The sequence below is a fragment of the Strongylocentrotus purpuratus genome, unplaced genomic scaffold (genome assembly GCF_000002235.5).
Source record: "Strongylocentrotus purpuratus isolate Spur 01 unplaced genomic scaffold, Spur_5.0 spur5_scaffold_14, whole genome shotgun sequence".
NCBI lineage: Eukaryota > Metazoa > Echinodermata > Echinoidea > Camarodonta > Strongylocentrotidae > Strongylocentrotus > Strongylocentrotus purpuratus.
The window spans coordinates 29347338-29360786 of record NW_022145599.1 but is presented as its reverse complement, the minus strand read 5'-3'; the positions used below and the strand labels follow the sequence as shown (position 1 = coordinate 29360786).

The following is a 13449-nucleotide window of genomic DNA, read 5'->3' as shown; positions in this document are numbered from 1 at the left end:
TATATTCTATAACATGATATAATATATATTTATATATGAATATATAATGTATTATACACACGTGTGCAAATATCAATGTTGAGTGCTTAACCTCTATATACATATATATATATGTATTGTACTTTTGTGTTTGTTAAGTTGCAATATTTTATTTGTGGAAATGTCAGTGTACTGAAGTAACACAAAAGTACTACTTTTCAACATTTGAAATTGTTTACTGAAGGATTAAGTCTCTTTAACATCGAGCATTATTATTTTTTTTTCATGTCACTCCATCAAGGCAGATAGTCCTTCATAGCCAGCAGTAATAAAACAAAAATAATATGAACATACTGTTCAGATGTAATTGAAATGTTCATGAGAAGAGATTTGATCTTTATTGTAATCAAGTTGAAATGTTGAAAACTTGCATAAAAACTGATCTTTTTTCCTGTTACCTGGCTGCATGCAATTAGCCTCACAATTAGTTATATTTGTTCAGAATATTCCTCATCATTATTGCTCAGGATGCAGGGAAAATGTTGATAATAGAAATCAACTGATTTTGTCTTTTCTTGTTTTTTTACTGAATCTTCCATGCCATTTTAGACATTTTCTGTATAAAAGTGCTTCATCTTCTGAAATAAGTATGGTTCATTGCAAAGAGCCTCTTGTGTATCTATGCCTTTTATATTTTAACCCAGTCATGTAAACTTTCATCATGCAAGGATCTACAGCTATGAAGGGCCACAATGCATGCAATGAAATACAATTTTGACACATTCCTGCCCAATTTCATAATTCATACTGCAACATTGTTACAATATCAACATAGTGGAAAAAGAGTCATTTCAGATATATTTGCAGTTATGGCATGCACTTTTCATGCAGGAGAGACAAAAAAGAAGAAACTAACAATTAACCTTTGAACTCTGACCTTTGACCCAGGTGCCACAGTTGCCAAGTCACCGTCAAGCAGCAGTTCTTCACCGGGCAGTGGGGACTTCCTTAGTACTCCAACCCTTAACGGAAAAGGGGTGAGTTTACCAACATTTGTTTCAAGTTCCAATGTGATGTGGAAATTTCATTTGTGGCTGGGGTTTTAAATATTGATATTCCACTCATGTATAGAGCATAACATGTTGTGATAGAACATCCCTATGCGCTTCCAAAGAGCTTTGGAAATTATTACCCTGGCTTTATAGCTCCAGGAGCCGTTATCAGCGCTCAGTGTATTGCAAGGAATAATCCTACTAGGTACACATTTACCTCGCGTGGGTGGAGTGTGACAAATGGAGGTTAACATCTTTGCCAAAGGACGTCGGTATTGTGGCAGAGATTTGAACCCCGTACCTTGTGGTTCACAGTCCGGAGACTTGTCCACTAGACCACAACACCTCTTCCAAAGATCTGCATGTGCAGGTAACAGCAGGTGACTCCTTCCATGTGCAATGTTTCAGAGGTGACGGGTGAAAACAAATCATTGAAGATGAAATGGCCAAAATAATTACGGGAAACCTTGATATCTACTGTAATATTTGCATGTGTAATTATTCAGAGCAACCAACAAATTCACAGCTTGCTAAAGAACCACCAAAACAATTTGCCCAGTGATCCAGTGTGCACACATTGGTGTAAAAGTCGCCCTACAACTTATCTGAAGTTTTTGGTCGGTTACAAATGAATTATGAATATTCATAGGAAGTTGCATTATTTTTTAATGAATGTTGCATTCATGATTCATCCTGGCAATTTTTATGATATTAAATTTGAGGACTATATAATTTTCTTTATTTTCTGCCAGTGAGCCAGTGTCACCTATCTTTATTAAGATTAACCAATGTCCATTACTCTTTGTGTTTTTTGTTCAGTTACCAAGAGTGCCGTCAAGCTCCTCCCTGTCATCCAACGTCTTTGTCCAGATGTGGAGGGTCATTCTGCTCTTGACCCATGACCCCCATCCAAAGGTCAAGGAGCTAGCCCAGACCCTGGTCAATGCGATCAATCTCAAGGTAGGTCGGTCACGAACACAGCAAAATAATTCATACTTGGAAGCTTTCAACAACAAAATCAGAGAAGTCTTGAGTTCTTGTAATTACTGAAAATTGTGAGGCCTTATCTAGACCTGCCAACCAGTACGATTTAGTCGTATTTAGTACGATTTTTAGAAGCAAATACGACAGTACGATTTTCCTTAATAAAATACGATTTTCAAAAAAAAAAAGAAAAAAAAAAATGATTTTTTTTTTTTTTTTTTTTTTTTTTTTTAAATTAATATTTTGTGTGTGCTTCCGCCATTTTCAATGGCGAAATGTCCATTCTGTCCTGTAAAGTATCCTACAAGCATCTCACATCGGCAATTTGGGGATGTTCATTGGTTCATCGAACACACCAGTCATGACAAAATCATGCATATTCAACCAATGCTCAATACAAAAATTCTTCTTGTAGGTAGAAACTGTAAGAGGCATTGATCAGCGTAACAATCCTTGTTTATTTTCAAGAATACAACTTTTGTCAGTAAAATACAACTTTTGGGACTAAAGAATACAGTTTTTGAACTCCAGAGGTTGGCAGGTCTGCTTATCAATCTAAATGCTTATTTCTTCTCCTCTCAGTTACCTTCATTTGCATTATAATGGAATGCTGAAGCATTACTCAAAACTGGTTCTTATTTTGTCATATTATTATGGATTTGCTCCTCTTCTGTGTTTAAAAATATATACGTAAGTTTGTAAAATTGCATTTTCGATTTCAGGTACATGCATAATATGCTTCATGACATGTAACATACAATATGTTGTAAGCTATATTTTATTTATTCATGTTTTATTAAATTGATTAGGGCAAAATCAGTAGTTCTTGGTAAATGTTTTTAGAAATGAATTATGACTCTTGAATCTTATAAATCTCTTCTGGCTTGTCTCAGGCAACCATCTCTGCCAAACCACAGCTGGTGAGGGACAGCAGAAAGACAAGCTCTGCGCCGTCTAGTCCTACCAGGAACTCACAGTCATCACCACCACAAGACATGAGGTAGGTATAGCAAGCCAAGAGACTAGTTAGAAGTTGGGAGTTGGCAGGGATGGTTTATCACCTGCCTTCTACATAGCAATCCCTTGGGCAAAAGCCAGTAATGATGATGACCTTTACAGTGTAAAGGCAACTACAGCTTAATTGTGAATTGATATTGCCGTGAGTTCTGTAGAAGTTGACTGCCCTGTCCAATCAATTGCAAGTTGATGCGAGGTCTAATGATAGGAAGCTTGGCATTGATTCATATATTTTTTTGAACTCTAAATTGACTCCCAACTCTGTTTAAAGAAAGGGATTTGACTTAGTCATCGAGAGAGGAATGATTTTATTTCATTTATCTCATTCATTTCTATTTTTTTTTAAATTTGTTCTTCTCTCTCTCTCTCTTTCTTCTCCCTTTCTCTCTCACTATCAATATCTCTCCATCCTTTCTCTCCCCTTCTCTCCCTCCTCCCCCTCTCTCTCTCTCTCTCTCTCTCTCTCTTTTTCTCCTCCCTTTCCCTCTCTTTCACTCTCAAAATCTCTCTGTCCTTTCTCTCTCCTTCTCTCCTTTCTCTCTCTCCTTCTCTCCTTCCTCTCTCTCTCTCATTCTCTCTCTCCCTCTCTCTCCCCCTCTCTCCCCCTCTCCCCCTCTCTCTCTCTCTCTCTCTCTCTCAGTGATTCACCACCCCTGAACATCCCCAATGAGATCATGAGACCCGTCCCCATCAAGCCCTGGGAGCAGCCTCCGCCAGAGAGACCCCAGAACCCTGGCCCCATCGACGCCCAGTACCCTGGCCCATCCCCCACCCTCCACTCACAGCGATTCACCAGGACCAGGAAGCTGCACGACAGGGGACCAAGCGTGGTAAGTTTCCAACTCGTCTTGTACCCCCTTGAAATCTTCACCACCAGTTTATCATGGAGACCAACTGGTTCAGTGCTTAGTACCTGTAAATCATTCATTCATTCTTTATTTCCCTAGATGTTTGGATAGGGCATAAAGACCATAGGTTCTCCAAAGCTTTGATTCATGCATATTCATCATCAATATTATCAACATCAACAACAACAAAACAATAATGTCATCAACAATGATCAAGCTACAGACCATAAGCCCTATATCTAATGGGATGGTCTAATGGGATGTCCCCTCCCTCCCCCTTCTCCAACTCCAACATTTATACCATCATCATCATAATCATCATCATCACCATCATCATCATCATCATCATCACCATCATCATCATCATCATCACCATCATCATCACCAACATCATCATCATCATCATCATCATCATCACCATCATCATCATCATCATTATCATCATCATCATCATCATCATCATCATCATCACCATCATCATCTTCATCTTCATCTTCATCTTCATCTTCATCACCAGTATACAAGATGGCAAGGCAGTCCTGTATTGATCCTACATGTTTTGGAAATGTTTTATCATTTCTCCATTTGTTTTTACTAGCCATCAGTACTATTTTAAGTCTATTCTTCTCTTATCTTGATTTGCAGACGTATGAGGAGGTAGAAGATGTGATGACTACCAAGAATCTCACCATCACTACAGAGTTCTCTGATTGGTGCTGCAAGTACTTTGCTCAGTCGGTCATGAAGGTAAGGTTGATGTGATGTCTTTATGAATGTTTGTCAGGTAACAACCACACCCCCCCCCCCCCCATTCCTCAGTTCAGACATCCAACCCAATCCAAAAAGTTATTTGATATAGCGCATTTTCTTTGCAGTAACGAAGCACTGCACATATTGCTCTACATGTTTGGGCCACTTCAAGCCCCACTGCACTATTTAGAGCTATTTGCGCCTTCTATATACATGTAGCAAACAATGCCTAAATGGTGACCATTGGTCCCTCATGACCCCCTTTTTTCTTGTGTTAATTGAGAGCTAATTTGATGAGATAACCACCTGTCAGTGACCATGCAGGGAGGTCTAATCCCTCCTGGCCAAACTAGTGCATACAGGCTTTTAAAGAATAAAGACAGAAAGGTCCATTTTTATTGTCGCCCCAATTCAACAGCTTCCAAGCTATGGGACATAGATAGATAGATAGACACAGATAAAAACAACAAAATTGCATAGAAACATGTACAAGTAGTCCCCCGCAACCCCAACAAAAAATTTGCTTTACAATTTTCTCATTAAATTTTAATGAAAGAACAAACATTTTACTTGACCGTACCTACCAGTAAAACATTTTTCTGAAATTTTACTGGCCCGGGGCCGACGGGCCAGTGGTAGTGTCGGCTTTTCTCGAAAATCTGATTCTTCTCACAAAAACCTTTTTTAGGAAACTCAGTCTGTTTTTTTTTTTTGTGTCAAGAGGTTGGCATCTCTGAGTTAGATAGACAGATAGATAGAAAGACAGACATACAAACAGATAGATAGATAGCATAAAAATCTCTTTCAATTTTTTTTTTACTATTCCTTTTCCGATCTTCTCTTTGATTTACCCATAGGCTCCAGAAGAGATGGATCCGTTCAGTGGTCTACATCACATGAGAGAATGGAGGTTTGTACGCAACGCCAGGATACGCAATGAGACGAGGGAACAACTCAAGAAAGCCAGTAAGTACATGTATATAGAGGGATATAATGTGTGTAGGTTGTACAACACATACTGTGCTGCAAGTTCCTTACACTGACTGAATTCTGTATTACAACCCTGAACTAAACACTTTATCTAACCTTCACCATTATCCTAACCCTATCTACATCTTTGACAAAATAGAGCCTTGGGGGTGGGGGGGGGGGGGGGGAGGGGGAAGGAGGGGGAATCACAACCCCTTTGATTTAGGTTAAAAAAGTAGAAAAGGTACTTAAGAATATGAAGGATGGGGAGGATTCTCTATCGCAAACCTCTTTATAATATACCTTTTTTTTCCCCGTTATTTTTTTCTAACATCATGTTGTTGACTATACATGTATGTGCACAAAAAAGGAAACCTACATCTACAAGCATGATTTTGTGCGAAGTAGAGAAAATTAATCTGAATCATAAATTGCCAATGACATTGTTTTAGTGTGTTCGTTGTTTTTATTTCCAACCAGAATCTTGTCATTTAGACGATCAGATCTTCATCAACAAGAACTCTGCTGTACCCTATGTGGTTAAGTTCCATCCATTCAACCCCCATGCTATCGTAGCTGACAGGGAAGGTGTATGGTAAGTCATCTAACACCAGGGGGTGTTTCACAAAGATCATAAGTTGAAGTTATCTCTAAGTTGGACTTAACACTTATGGAAAGCTGTTAGCATCTATGAAAATATTTTGTACAAGTTATTTTAAGATGCATAAAACGTTGATTCAAATCATTCATATTTTCTATTATCAAGGAGATTTCATGTTCTTGATGTGAATTAATAAAAAGTCTACAAATGGCTTTCCATAATTTTTAAGTCCAACTTAGAGTTAAGTTCAACTTAGGATCTTTGTGAAACACCCCCATGGTTCATTTTGTTTCTGGATAACCCTGTTTACAAATGAATGAATGTTTTGACAATATATCCAAGCCTAATTGTCATTCAATTCTTTCTAGTTTTGTTTTGGTTCAACCATGAAGTACTGTCAGTAGATTAATTGATAGTCACTTTAGGTGACCAAACATCATTAAAACGTGTCATTTTCACAAAATCTTGCTACATTTACTCTGACATTAAAAACAAATAAATGAAACCTGTTAAAAAAATACATATAAAATCATAAAATTGGCCAATCAGTAAAATGTTAAAATCTAATAGACTTGTTAGTAATGTTCACTGTAGTATTCAGCATTTTTACCTTGTGCTGGTCCAACAATCTTTGATCTTTAATGTTAAAAATAAAAGAATTCCGATATTTTAATGTCTCTCTCTTTCTCTCTCTACGTGCCATGTTCTGAGATGTTGGCGACCATGAAGTGCCACAACTCTCTGTCCCATATTCTATGAAGTAATTCATTTCCCCTGAGATCAATTCCACTTTCACAGATCCACTTCTTAAGCTACTCATCCATAGAATCCTCCTTCTACCCCTATTCCTCCACCCCTCGATTCTTCCAGTCAGTGCAAGATTTTCCAAACCTTTCTTTCGTATGTCACTGTCTGTAAAACAATAATTTGTATTGTCCAAACTAAAGATATCATTCAAGTAATTAAATCATTCAAATAACCAAGTGATCCTCATACTGATCATTGTCTTTAAGGAAATTTATTAAGATTTGTTTCATACTTCACAAACTATTCTTATTTATCATTTACAGTGTATGGAACTGGGAGAGTGGTGAAAGGTTAAACTACTTCCTCAACAAGAACCCCAAGCATTCAAAGATTACCTCAATGGATATACTCAACTCTCACGACCTGGCGCTAGTCATGACCGGAGCAGGTAGGTTCCTATTAAAATCATGATAGTCATTTTAGCTTAGTCAATCATCCCAGTCATGATAGCTTAGTCGATTATCCTAGTTACTTGAACAAGCTTTCTAAGATCACCTGTATGGATATACTCAACTCTCACAACCTAGCGCTAATCATGACTGGAGTAAGTAAGTTCCCATTCAAATCATGATGGCACTTTTAATCAGGTTTGTCATCATAGTCTTGCAAGGTTGCTAATTCATACTTTTGATGTTTTCCTTCCTTCTTTTTAGACGACGGATCAGTGCGTATATGGAGGAATTATTGGACGCCAGACGGGAGGCCCGTGGAGCTTGTAACAGCTTGGCAAGCCTTGTCTGATATGCTTATCTCTAATAGAGGTATGATCATAAGCAAACAGTATTTAAAGTTTCAAGATAGGATCACTGATTTAGAATCCAGAGACTTAGATGAAAATGACAAGCATTATGTAGGCTGAGAAATGCATAATTGTGGGTAGATTGGCAATTATTGTAAATGCATTTATGATACATCTTTCCAAATACTTCATAGTTCATTGGATAACATAATTAGTGGTTATATGTATTTAGAGTCGCAATCAAAAGACCTTTGAAAGACTTTGACACTATTTTTTAACTTATTTCCATATTTTGTTAACCTAACCAACCTTTCCCATATGCACCCTGTAACTCTTTTTTATTCTAAACTGAGATGGCACTGTACTGACATGTCTAATTAAAAGGTTTTGAATAGTAAAAAAGATAATACTCTCAAACAAATTTATTAGAAGTCAACTAACATTCATTGTATTTGATTCTCCTGTGGCACCAATATTATTTTCTTTCATCAATGTGTTGTCTCTGTTTTCAGGATCTGGTCTAGTTCTAGATTGGGAGCAGGGATCAGGGATGCTTCTAGCCTCAGGGGATGTCAGGACGATACGGGTCTGGGATACCCAGAGAGAACTCAAACTACAGGTTGGTACCTGCCTAGGCCATTAAGGGTGGTATTCTCGAAAGCAGACTAACTTTAGTCCATGGTTTAATCACCCGACTAAGAATGGAATGCCAAGTATCCATATGAATATGTTTTTAAATAATTTAATCTGTCACTAAATTAAAATAAAATGTAATAAGATAATTAATAAACAACAATATAACTTTGAAATATTTATGTTATCATGGTAATTTAGGGACATATCAAATTATTCAAAAATAAATTCATATGGACACTTCGCATTCCATACTTAGTATTAGGACTAAACTCGAGAATACCATCCTAAATGTTTAACCTCTGGGTATGCTTCAAGTTTCCTATTCATATGATAGCAGAAAGAAAAAGAGCGCTTGATTTTGATGTGATTGAATTTTGGATTTAGATTAAACTAGTCATTACATTCAATCTGGTCCTCATTTCACAAAACTATCATAAGTACAAGTTCACTGACATCCCATTAAAACATGTGTTAAATTTAATACAAGCATTTCAATGGGATGTCTGCAAACTTATACATATGACGGTTGTGTGACACGATAACACAAAGAACTAATTTCATGTACACTTTTGATCATGTAAATGTATGGTTAGAAAATCTAATGTATCAAGCCTCCATATCCTCATAACTTATTGACTGTTTTATGGGACCCTGGAAAATTAGCAATTACTTTGATAATGATTTTAATGTTCTATCTAAACCTAATAATTATCAGCTACATTATCTTAGGGATGTTGCGCTTCAAACTTTTTTGTTTGTTTATGCTCTGTTCCTACTACCGGTATGTATTATATCTCGATGTAACCCACTGAATTTTATTATCTGTAAACAATTATTTTACATGGTGTACGAATAAAAGAAACAAACAAACAAATATATGCGCCATGAAAACTAAATGTACAGTCATCCTCTCCATTTATCAGTAAAACCATTTTCTCCATTCTGTTGTGCAGGATATACCCACAGGTGCGGATAGCTGTGTTACAAGTCTTGCGTGTGACTCAGTGGGAAGGTCTCTACTTATAGCAGGGTGCGGGGACGGATCAGTCAGGCTGTACGACAGAAGACTAGCTCCACAAGAATGGTAGGTGGACTGGTGTGCCGGGTTTGGGTTCATGTATACCATGTGAGGGTGACTTTGTTTGTAGTTTAAACTGTGAGGCAGTTCATTTCTAAATCATGTTAAATCCCCTCATGTACAATAAAGTCAAAACTCCTTTCAATATTGAATATTGAATAATCCATAATTTCCTAAAAGTCATATTTTCAGAAAATATCAAGTTTTTCTGGAAGGTGATTTTGCTATTTTATTATAATCAATAAAACAGGATTGGAAATTACAAAAGTTCTATCTCTTTTTTGTTCTGTGCTTGTTTTTACTACTCGGACGGTCATGTAAATGAATGGTCTAACATGATTTTCTTGTAATTTGTATGCTACAGTCGGGTGATGACATTACGAGAGCATCAGAGCTGGGTTTCTAATGTTCATCTACAGAAAGGAGCAGGGGATGGCAAGATTATCAGTGCTGGGTAAGTCATTGTGTGAATTAATATTGCATTAAAAGCTTCAACATTAGATGCTATGATGACAATGGTGGTGATGGTGGTGGTGGTGGTGGTGGTGGTGGTGGTGGTGGTGGTGGTGGTGGTGATGGTGATGAGGATAGATATGATAATGGAGATGATGATGGTGAGGATGATGATGAAGACGACGATGACGAAAAGAATATTGATGCTGATGGTGGTTGATGATGTGATAAAGAAGATAATGGTGATAACAACAGTGGTATGGTAATGGTGGTAATGATGATGATGATGATGGTGATGATTGTAATTGTTATTTTGTTGAGTATGAGAATGATGATAGGGACAGTGATGACGATAGTTTTACTGATAATCAATGATAATGGTGATGAGAGAAAGGGTAAATGATGATGGTTATAGCTGAAAGTGTAATGATGGTGAATGGCATTTGTATTGCGCCATCTATCTAGAATTTCTATACAGAGGTGAACAAGGAAAAATGAATAAGAAATAAGAGACCTAATAAGTACCATATTCTGGTGTCTAGCATTGCTATAAAAAAAGGGTATTGGAATTGAAACTCTCTAAAGATGTTGTAGTTTTCAGGTCTAAAGGTAAGTTCTTCCAAAAAGGGTGCTGTGGCCAGAAAAGGCTTTTTGATGTAGGGTACTCTTGGTCTGGAGATCTGAAGAGGATGTTGATGCGATGAATTAGAAGGTGTATAAGGTATAATTAAATATGATCATGATAATAATGATAATTTTGACTTCAATGTGAGTGTATTTGATACAGACAGCTGTCCTACTTGTAGCTACTTGCTCCATCTATATAGAAAACACTACCTAGACGGTGACCATTGGTCCCCCATGAATCTCTTTTTCTTATGTTAATTGAGAGCTGAGTTGATGAGATAACCACCTGTCCAGTGACCTTGCAGGGCGCTCTAATCCCTCCCGTAAACTAGTACTGATCAGCTTTAAGCTTGAGATACAATCCAGATTTTAAGTTGACTAAATATATTACTCTGTCTCTATTTATTCATCATACAGTCTTGGAGGTGATGTCCGATTCTGGGACCCTCGATTCACCGAGTCAGTGAAGGTAGTCAACACAGCTCCAGATCTAACCACCATGGAAGTCCACCCACATGCAGGAATATTTGCCTGGTAAGAACGACTCTATCTTCTGAAATATACCTATCTCTAACACTCACTTATACAGCTGATATTGGTAGATAGTAATGATTATAATGCTGGCTTTTTATAGAGTGTATACGTTTGTCACTCCTTGGTGCTTCTAACGCTCCAACATTATTACAACGATCATAGTTGGCAGCCACATATTCAGCGCTCTGGCATATCAGGTACACCCAGACACCCCGGACTGTTATGAATGAGTTTGGAAATCCTCTGTCAGACAAGATCCCACTTGTACAATGTATAATACTGCTTTCAAAAGACCCAATTAACTCATTTTAAATGACAGAAACAATGACGCCTTTAGTAGGCTGATTGAGAACAGGAAGGCTTGTTATGCTTCTCTGCTGATACCCAGTCGATTGTGTGCAATCTGGTCAGACAAAAGTACTCAAAGGGTTGCATAGGAAATGTGAGGTCCTTCTGAGATGGTCAGATGGTGTCTTGGATTAGCTGAGCTTTACAATGAATGGATCAGCTAATCCCTAATCTCTACTCCCATGCAATCTGTCCTCAATACAACCTCTAGATCAAGACACACCCTGTCTAATAAAAGCCCTCTTTGAACATGACTCATAATGTGATTCTCAATGACTAGATACTGGTTGGTCTGTCCTATAACTTCACATATTATTTTGACTGTCATTCCTCTTGACTCCCAATTATTGTGGGATTGCCTGACAATGACTGTTCTTCATTACCACGTTTGCGGAACTTGTACACGACCTTATTCATCTCCTCAATTTTCACTATTTGAGATTCGCTAAGTTCTCTCTGATTGTCATTAATACGCTGCTGACAAGTTCCTAATTTATCAGAAATCAATGAATCAAGCTGGCTTAGAAGCCCTGTTTGACTTTCTCCAATTTTTCGTGCTCACAAGATCGGCAACTTCGGTCGGCTCCATGGTAGTTGTCTTGTTGAAAGTTCAAGTTGGAATGATTCAATTACACACTAATTGCACACCTGTACGAGCTGCCTATGCAAATTGTAATATATAACATAATTATGCATTCATTAACGATACACATATCATTTGCCTGCTAAGTGCTATACAATCGTACTGCAGACAAATAATATTATCCTCAGAAACTCATCCACCCCTCTTTCAAAGGACCATGTATACTCTGTTTCATGAAACTTTATTTCACATATCTACAACATTCACAATAACATAATTTGTATATACATATAATATTTAAACATTATCTTAGTATATCACTCAAAGCTTTTACCCGTTTTTCATTAACCTTGCTTTTGTTTTAGAATTTAAATGTTACATCAATACATACTTCAAATCTGTTATAATCGCTAATGATTAAGTACAATGTTTTCTCTTTCTATCTTGATTGACAGTGGGTACAAGAACCAGCAGATCAATGTGTACAACATGCATGGAGACTCACTAAGCACTATCAAGTATTACGATGGGTTTATAGGGCAGAGGATAGGCCCGGTTAGCACACTGGCCTTCCATCCTTACAAGGTAATTATCAACATTGGGGTATATGATCAGGAGGGTGTTTCACATCAACTTTAAGTCATGCCACTGATTGCTTTCACCATTGATCTCTCAATTATGATATTTAGATGATACTTTTTCCTTCAATAATGAACTATCAAAAAAGGTACATTTTGTAGATTTATGACCACGATTCGTATGCCCCTTGGGAAACCAATGCCAGGGGGGTGTTTCACAAAGATCCTAAGTTGAACTTATCTCTAAGTGGGACTTATCAATTATGGAAAGCCATTAGCATCCTCGAAAATATTTTGTAAAAGTAATTTTAAAAGGCATAAAATGTTTTTTCAAATCATTCATGTTTTCTATTATCATGAGAGATTTCAAGTTCTTGATGTGGAATTTATGAAAAGACTAAAATATTTCAATTTCTGCTTTTGAACATAATTAATGTTAAGGCTATAAATGGCTCTCCATAATGTTTAAGTCCAACTTAGAGTTAAGTTCGACTTAAAGTCGATCTTAGTCTTTGTGAAACACTTCCTTGGAGTTTTATTGTAGACAAGGCTCAAAGTAAGAGTAGTTGGGTTATTTATAGAGAGAAAAGTTTGGTTGAGGTTTTCCACGATAGAGGATGTGGCCCCACCAAGGATTAAAAGAGAGAGGGAAAGAGAATGCACAAGTGTATGGGTGTGTGTGTATGTGAAAGGGGGGAACGGTACACAGGGATGGGGTAATAAACAAGGTTTTAGATGTACCAGAAGAATAAAAAAAAAAAAAAACGAGGAAAAAAAGAAAGAATGTACATGTGATGTGAATTTGTTTTATTTAGTCAGGGGAGGGGGGGGGGGGGGGATACAATATACAAGAGAGAGAGAGAGAT

The 13449-nt window shown here is 37.2% G+C and overlaps 1 protein-coding gene across 4 annotated transcripts in view; it reads left to right on the top strand.

Moving 5' to 3' along the window:
* The window catches only part of LOC586135 (regulatory-associated protein of mTOR), a 41930-nt gene that overhangs the window by 25001 nt on the left and 3480 nt on the right, over positions 1-13449 (top strand). For all 4 annotated transcript variants that reach the window (XM_030984660.1, XM_030984658.1, XM_030984659.1 and 1 more), the window contains 14 exons: positions 928-1016; positions 1851-1991; positions 2909-3015; positions 3673-3862; positions 4526-4627; positions 5488-5596; positions 6080-6194; positions 7271-7395; positions 7661-7768; positions 8259-8365; positions 9336-9466; positions 9825-9914; positions 10958-11074; positions 12461-12590. In XM_030984660.1, coding sequence (XP_030840520.1) covers positions 928-1016; positions 1851-1991; positions 2909-3015; positions 3673-3862; positions 4526-4627; positions 5488-5596; positions 6080-6194; positions 7271-7395; positions 7661-7768; positions 8259-8365; positions 9336-9466; positions 9825-9914; positions 10958-11074; positions 12461-12590 — 1661 coding nt within the window. The remainder of the gene's footprint in view (positions 1-927; positions 1017-1850; positions 1992-2908; positions 3016-3672; positions 3863-4525; positions 4628-5487; positions 5597-6079; positions 6195-7270; positions 7396-7660; positions 7769-8258; positions 8366-9335; positions 9467-9824; positions 9915-10957; positions 11075-12460; positions 12591-13449) is intronic.